At 53.8% G+C, this 8019-nt stretch overlaps 1 protein-coding gene across 2 annotated transcripts in view; it reads left to right on the top strand.

Annotated features, from left to right (window-relative positions):
- Positions 1-8019, top strand: part of GRTP1 (growth hormone regulated TBC protein 1) — a 38371-nt gene that overhangs the window by 28744 nt on the left and 1608 nt on the right. Inside the window, exons 4-6 of one of the 2 annotated variants that reach the window (XM_017861821.1) lie at positions 5300-5472; positions 5546-5731; positions 6803-6888. In XM_017861821.1, the coding sequence (XP_017717310.1) occupies positions 5300-5472; positions 5546-5731; positions 6803-6888 (445 nt within the window). Of the gene's footprint in view, positions 1-5299; positions 5473-5545; positions 5732-6802; positions 7191-8019 lie in introns of those variants that run through there. The other variant, XM_017861822.1, reaches the window with a different exon arrangement.

The raw sequence follows: 8019 nt of genomic DNA on the forward strand, positions 1-8019 counted from the left end.
AANNGTCTCGATCTCCTGACCTCGTGATCTGCCCATCTCGGCCTCCCAAAGTGCTGGGATTAGAGGTGTGAGCCACCACGCCCGGCCCCAAATTACATTTTTAAAAATGTAAACAGAAGGCTGGGCGTGGTGGCTCACGCCTGTAATCTCAGCACTTTGGGAGGCCGAGGTGGGTGGATCTCCCGAAGTCAGGAGTTCGAGACCAGCCTGGCCAACATGATGAAACCCCGTCTCTACTAAAAATACAAAAAATTAGCCAGGTCTGGTGGCAGGTGCCTGTGATCCCAGCTACTTGGGAGGCTGAGGCAGGAGAATCACTTGAACCTGGGAGGCGGAGGTTGCAGTGAGCTGAGATCACACCACTGCACTCCAGCCTGGGCAACAGAGTGAGACTCCGTCTAAAGAAACAACAAAGAAAAGTAAACCAAAGAGCAAAACCAGCCCTGCAGCTTCCCTGCTGTGACCTGAGCTGTGTCTGAGAAGGCTCATGCCCCGTGAGGGCGACGCCGACGTCTCCTGGAGCAAAGAGATGCAGAGAGGCTGGCTCGGGCGGGGGGAGGGGTGCGCATCTGCTGGGTGGGCGCCCGGGTGGCTCCCGCGCTGGCTGTCCTGGCTGTGCCTTCTCGGCATCTCCTCCTGAGCCGCCTCCCATGCTGCAGCCTGCGCCCCCGGTACCCCGGCCCCACAGCTGTGGTCACTCACAGAGGCAGGGCTATCCTGGTAGCAGCCACCCCTGCGCCCCCAACCGCCAGGTCGTGCACCTGGTCTCTGCCATGGTCAGTCTTGTGGCTCAGGTGAGGAGCAGAGACCCTGTCTGTTGGGAAGAGGTGGGTTCCTGCTGTCTGGATGGAAGCTGGGGCTGGGCAGGTGCTTCTTCACAGGAGAGCTGCGACTGGTTTCCATGCACTCACCTGGGCTTCCATGCACACACCCAGGTTTCCATGCACACACCTGGGTTTCCATGCACACACCTGGGTTTCCATGCACACACCCAGGTTTCCATGCACACACCCAGGTTTCCATGCACACACCTGGGCTTCCATGCACACATTTGCATCAGCTGCATCCCCTGCCCACCTGGGCGCCCAGCTCCCTCCTTGGCATTGATGCTATTATCTCATTCACATAGTAAGCATTTTTTGATTATCTTTTATAAGTCACTCCCATTGTGTTAATACTGAAGAAGAGGGAGAAGTCTAGATAAAGGTCGGAACTGCCCACTACCCCTATCAGTTGGGGTGAGCACCACAAATGATATTTTCAGTGCAAGCCTGGGTTGTCTTTCTGTGCACACGGGATGGCTATTTTAGAAACACGTAGAGTGCTTTGTATGTAGTCACACATCCCATCTTTTTCATTTGACATCATGTGGTGGGAATTTCCACATATCTTGCAGTAATTTATTTTTTTTTATTTATTTATTTTTGAGATGGAGTTTCACTCTGTCGCCCAGGCTGGAGTGCAGTGGCATGATCTCGGCTCACTGCAGCCTTCATCTCCCGGGTTCAAGCAATTCTCCTGCTCAACTTCCTGAGTAGCTGGGATTGCAGGTACCGGCCACCACGTCCAGCTAATTTTTGTATTTTTAGTAGAGACGGGGTTTCACCATGTTGGCCAGGCTGGTCTCAAACTTCTGACCTCAGGTGATCTGCCCGCCTTGGCCTCCCAAAGTGCTACGATTACAGGTGTGAGCCACTGCGCCTGGCCAATGCAGTAATTTAGCTCTCTCCCAATGTCTCCGTGACACTGCAGAGTGTGTTATGCGTGGATTATACCTTCCTTAACTGTCGGTGGTCGGGGAAGAAGAAATGTCTTCCCCTGTTACCTTAGGTCTCCCAGCTGGGCTCTGTACATGGGACTGGCCGAAGACTGAATAATGAGTGAGAAAAAGACGTTTTTTTTTTTTTTTGTTTTTTGAGGGAGTCTCGCTCTGTCGCCCGGGGCGGTAGTGCAGTGGCGGATCTCAGCTCACTGCAAGCCCCGGCCTCCCGGGTTTACACCATTCTCCTCCCAGCCTCCCGAGTACTGGGACTACAGCGCCCGCCACCACGCCCAGCTAGTTTTTTTTTTGTATTTTTGAGTAAGACGGGGTTTCACCGTGTTAGCCAGGATGTTCTGATCTCCTGACCTCATGATCCGCCCGTCTCGGCCTCCCAAAGTGCTGGGATTACAGGCGTGAGCCACCGCGCCCGGCCAAAGACGTTTATTACCACGAGCGTCACGCACACCCTGGAGAGCACCCGGATCGGGGGACACAAAGCGTGGCTGGAGCCTGGGCATGTTCACCATCCTGGGCAGCCTGTTACCTTCAGGCTTCTGGACAGGGAAGGGAACTGGGAAAATTTAGTCCACAGGCTGCTGTGTGAGGTTTGAGATTCGGATTTCAGGGGTGTCTTTCCTGGTAGGGAGAGGGAGACACCCCAGGAATGGAAACTCCCTTCATAGAAGGCTGCACAAACCATTTAATGTTTTGGCAGCCCAGGAATTCCAGACCAGCCTGGGCAACATGGTGAAACCTCGTCTCTACAAAAAATAAAAAAAATTAGCTGGCTGTGGTGGCGCACACCTGTGGTCCCAGCTACTCAGGAGGCTGAGGCAGGGGGATCACTTGAACCCGGGAGGTTGAGGCTGCAGTGAGCTGTGATAGCACCACTGCACGCCAGCTTGGGCAACAGAGTGAGAGACCCTGTCTCAAAAAAATAAATTGTCTGAGTCTTCAACTCACACCTTTTATGTTCTAATTGGAAGCACCAGTGTGGAGAACTGGCCTGTGAGTGCGTGTGAGAGCGTGGTCTTGGGACTCACACTTGCTCACGGAGGACGATCTGCAGAGTGGAAATCAAGTAAAGGAGGAAGCCACAGCCACGTGCAGACGCCTGTGGTCAACGTCATTGTGTGGCCCCGGCCCATGTCTGACTGCAGACGCTGAGGGGTGTGTAGGGGAGTGTCAGGGCTGTGCCCCGCCCCGTCCTGGCCTGGCAGGCGCCGTCGCAGAGCCTCGGTGACGAATGCTCAGTGTTGGGTGGTTTGCAGAGGTGTGGATGTCCCTAGAAGGACAGGGACAAGGAGCCTTGGGGGGACGGGGGCAAGACCAGGTTGGGAACATCAGGGCCTGCGCCTCAGCCTGAGGGATGAACCCCTTCTGCAGGGAGCGGCCGCTGAGCCGGCGGGGCCTGGGAGGAACCGCCTTGTTCTTGACGTTCAAGGAAGGGAAAGCAGCTGCGGCTTTAATTTAATCCTCCCCTTGGCGGCCGGCTCAGCCCGGTGGAGTTTAGGGAATGAGTTCAGCGCCTCTATTTTTGGAAGCTGCTCTAAGCTTCTCTGTATCTGGGGCCAAGGTCAGGCTGTGCATCTCTGCAGACCCCCTGCTGCCCAGCGCTCAAGGCCCTCTGCCACGCCACCTGTGGGACTGGGGCCACCTGCAGAACCAGGGTGGGTACTGATGGTACCTTGCTCCTCTGTCCCCAGCTGGAGCGGGATGTGCTCAGGTAAGAAGGTGAAAGAAGAGGAAAGCGCTCAGAACCCCAGAGGCAGATGCAGAACAAGGATATGGAAGGGAGGCGTTTTTAATCCCTGGTGCTTGCTCACTGAATTGGCTCTCGTTAAATCACCTTCAGAGGCATTAGTGTTTACTGTTAAACCGACTTCACTGTGTGCTTACTCTGAAGAGCAGTGACAGGACCGTGATGTTGCGTCAGCGTTTGTGATGGTTCTGTTTTAACCAAGATATTAACAAGAACAGGCAGGGCGCAGTGGCTCACACCTGTAATCCCAGCACTTTGGGAGGCTGAGGCAGGCAGATCATGAGGTCAGGAGTTCGAGACCAGCCTGGCCAATATGGTGAAACTTTACTGAAAATACAAAAACTAGCCAGGTATGGTGGCAAGCACCTGCAGTCACAGCTACTCAGGAGGCTAAGGTAGGAGAATTGCTTGAACTCAGGAGGCAGAGGTTGCAGTGAGCCAAGATGGCACCCAGCCTGGGTGACAGAGCAAGACTCTGTCTCAAAAAAATAAAATAAAATTTACTGTAACTCATTACATGAACAAGTTAAAAAATTACATAGGAAACACAAAAGTGCTTTGGTAAAGACAAATGTCCATTCGAAAGAAGGGCACGCTGTTGGAAGTATTTATCTGAGTACATTTTATTTCTATTGTGATTATAAAGATAATCTTCGAGCCCTCATTAAACAAACAGTCCCAGATCCGAAGCACTGTCTGCAGAGACACAGGAACCCGGCGTCACTCCCTGGGGGCCACACCTGCCCTGGGACCCGAGTGAGGCGCTCACCTCCACGGGCAGGACGTCCACAAATAGGCAGATGAACCAGCGGGACACCACCAGCGTCCACAGCACAGATAATACCACAGCACAGATAAATACACAGAACATAGAATGTACCATCTTACCCACGTTTTTCCCATGAGTGGCACAAGGGCCGCTCACCTCGCTGTGTAACCATTGCCGCCACCCTCTCCAGAGCTGTTGCATCTTCCTAGACTGAATCTCAGTCCCATCACTCCCTCCCTCCCACTGCTGTGGCCTGACTCCCTCCCTTTCTAAGGCTGAATAATACTCCATCGTGTGGACATTCACATGTTGCCTGTCCACTTGTTTGCCGACGGACACGTGGTTGCCTCCATCTCTTGGCTGTTGTAAATAGTTCTGCTAGGAACATGGGGGTGCCAGCACCTCCTTGGGACCCTGTTTTCCACCTGCAGATTTTTTTTTTTTTTTTTTGAGATGGAGTCTTGCTCTGTCTCCTAGGCTGGAGTGCAGTGGTACGATCTCGGCTCACTGCAACCTCCGCCCCCAGGTTCAAGCGATTCTCCTGCCTCAGCCTCCCGAATAGCTGGGGTTACAGGTGCCCGCCACCTCACCTGGCTAATTTTTGTAATTTTAGTAGAGACAAGATTTCGCTGTGTTAGCCAGACTGGTCTTGAACTCCTGACTTTAGGTGATCCACCCACCTCGGCCTCCCAAAGTGCTAGGATTACAGGCGTGAGCCACCACACCTGGCCCTCCACCTGCAGATTTTAACTGATGCCTAGCCAGGCGGCATCCAGCCTATCCCTCCAGCCTCAGGGACGTCCTGAAAGGCCTGGCTGTGGGGGTCGCTCCCCACGAGCCCTGTGTCTGCAGGCCTCAGCCTGACTCTTCCTCTCCAACTTGGTCCTTCCCTCCTGGGAGGGGTCCCCCCGGGGTGGCCCTGTTATCTTCGTCGGGCTCTGAGGGGAATGGGGCTTGTGGAGGTGACAGGAGTGTCTCAGGGTCTCTTCTCCCCGCTGCCTGGCAGATTACTACAGCCCGGCCATGCTGGGCCTGAAGACCGACCAGGAGGTCCTCGGGGAGCTGGTGCGGGCGAAGCTGCCGGCCGTGGGGGCCCTGATGGAGCGGCTGGGCGTGCTGTGGACGCTGGTGGTGTCCCGCTGGTTCATCTGCCTGTTTGTGGACGTCCTGCCCGTGGAGGTGAGCGCCTCACTCAGGCCCCGGGGCAGGTGTGGCCCCCAGGGAGTGACGCCGGGTTCCTGTGTCTCTGCAGACAGTGCTTCGGATCTGGGATTGTTTGTTTAACGAGGGCTCGAAGATTATCTTCCGGGTGGCCCTGACCTTAATTAAGCAGCACCAGGAGTTTATTTTGGAAGCCACCAGCATTCCAGACATTTGCGATAAGTTTAAGCAGATAACCAAAGGCAGTTTTGTGATGGAGTGTCACACATTTATGCAGGTGAGTGTCTGTAGGGCTGCACGTGGCTCCGTCCCCTCTCCCAGGGGGCCCCACCTCACCCGGAGGGTGCACAGGACGGGCACCAGTGAGCACAGGGCACAGGACGAGCCTCCAGCTCTGTCCTGCATCTGCCCTCTGTGCCTGGCCTCCCAGGGCTTTCCTGTCTATGGCAGCCCTGTCTTCTCGGCCCTGGCACTGGGGACGCTACTCCTGGTCCTAATGGCTGTACTCATCTGTTGTGTGTGGTGCCAGAAGTGTGGTTTCCCGAGGCCCGGCCTCTCCACTGGGTCCTGGGCCTGGCGCAGGCCGTATAGACTCAGGCCCTGATGAGGGGGTCGTGGGAGCTGCACTTGGCAGGCCTTCTGAGGAGACCAAGACGCTAGGAGAGGCTCAGGCCCAGGATGCAGCGTCAATAGCTTCCTGAGAGGGAGTGGAGGCTCAGGGCAACTCTGGGTGCAGCATGGCAAACGTGGGCGGTATTTCAGCAGCCGGGGCTTCATCAAAGAGAAGATAATGTTGGCTGGGCACGGTGGCTCATGCCTGTAATCCTAGCACTTTGGGAGGCCAAGGCGTGTGGATCACCTGAGGTCAGGAGTTCAAGACCAGCCTGGCCAACACAATGAAACCCCGTCTCTACTAAAAAATACAAAAATTAGCCATGTGTGGTGGCTCACGCCTGTGTAGTCCCAGTTACTTGGGAGGCTGAGGCATGAGAATCACTTGAACCTGGGAGGCGGAGGTTGCAGTGAGCTGAGATCGCGCCACTGCACTCCAGCCTGGGTGACAGAGTAAGACTCCGTCTCAAAAAAAAAAAAAAGTCTAAAGGAAGCAGATGGTCTTTTCTTCAACTGCTTGATTCATTTAACATTTTTGAGCAGCAGAGCTGCGGTCCTAGGCCCCAGGGCAGGAGTGGGATGGTGACAATCTGTGGGTCACCCCAGAACCCCTGGGAGGTGGGCGGCTCCTCCCTCACCTCACACGAGGCCCAGCCATCTGTCTGCCACAGTCTGGGAGAGCTAAGGTAGAAATGTGTTGTTGGGTTTGTTTTTAAACTAAGTGTTTGCCTTTCAGAAAATATTTTCAGAACCTGGAAGCTTATCCATGGCCACCGTCGCCAAGCTGCGTGAGAGCTGCAGGGCCCGGCTGCTGGCACAGGGGTGAGCGTGCCTGTCTCCTGCGTTGCTTGTCTCCGCACAGACGGCGATTCTCCTTTCTAGAGTTGACACTGGACCAGCTTTCACTGCTTTCCTTTTTAGTGTTGTAAACACTTGACATCACTACACTTTAGCTGTGAATTTTTTAAAAGAGCAGTTTAAAATCAGGTCATTCTACCAGCTTTTGATTAGTTATGAAGTCATACTTTTTAAAGAAAACTTTTTACCTGAGATACCAATAATATATAAAATGTGAGATGTGGGTTTCTATCTAATAATATATGCCAACACTTGTGAGTTTGTGATCAGTTTCTCAGCTGACTGGAAATTAATACAGTGGTCACTGAGGCCTTCCCAGCGGCAGTGGACATCTTCCGTTCCTTTCTGTGGCACAGCGCTCAGTTTGTGTGAGGCTTCTGCACGTAGTAGGTGATTTCTCTTTTAGCAAGGTCATTTTTTTCCCTTCAACTTTTAAGTTCTGGGTACAGGTGGAGGGTGTACAGGTTTGCTGCATAGATCAGTGTGTGCCATGGTGATGTGCTGCACAGATCATCCTGTCACCTATGAAGCCAGCATCCCTTAGCTCTTCTTCCTGATGCTCTCCCTGCCCCCAACCCAACAGGCCCCAGTGTGTGGTGTTCCCCTGCTTGTATCATGTGTTCTCATCAGAAGCTCCCACTTGTAAGTGAGAACAGGTAGTGTTTGGTTTTCTGTTCCTGTGTTAGTCTGCTGAGGATAAGGGTCTCCAACTCCATCCATGTCCCTTCAAAGGACATGCTCTCATTCCTTTTTATGGCTGCATATTATACCATGATATCTATGTATGAAAGGTAATTCTTTTAATGATTTAAAAATTATTTTACATGAATGAACCAGACAACTGTGCCAGGAACTCGGGCCACTCCAACACCATTCCCTACATCTGGCACCGAGACCACCCTCACCCCGTTTCCCTGACACGCTTCTCTCTGCACCGAGACCACCCTCACCCCCGTTTCCCTGACACGCTTCTCTCTGCACCGAGACCACCCTCGACCGTTTCCCTGACACGCTTCTCTCTGCACCGAGACCACCCTCGACCGTTTCCCTGACACGCTTCTCTCTGCACCGAGACCACCCTCACCCCCGTTTCCC

The sequence above is a fragment of the Rhinopithecus bieti genome, unplaced genomic scaffold (genome assembly GCF_001698545.2).
Source record: "Rhinopithecus bieti isolate Rb0 unplaced genomic scaffold, ASM169854v2 scaffold_62034, whole genome shotgun sequence".
NCBI classification, from domain to species: Eukaryota; Metazoa; Chordata; class Mammalia; order Primates; family Cercopithecidae; genus Rhinopithecus; species Rhinopithecus bieti.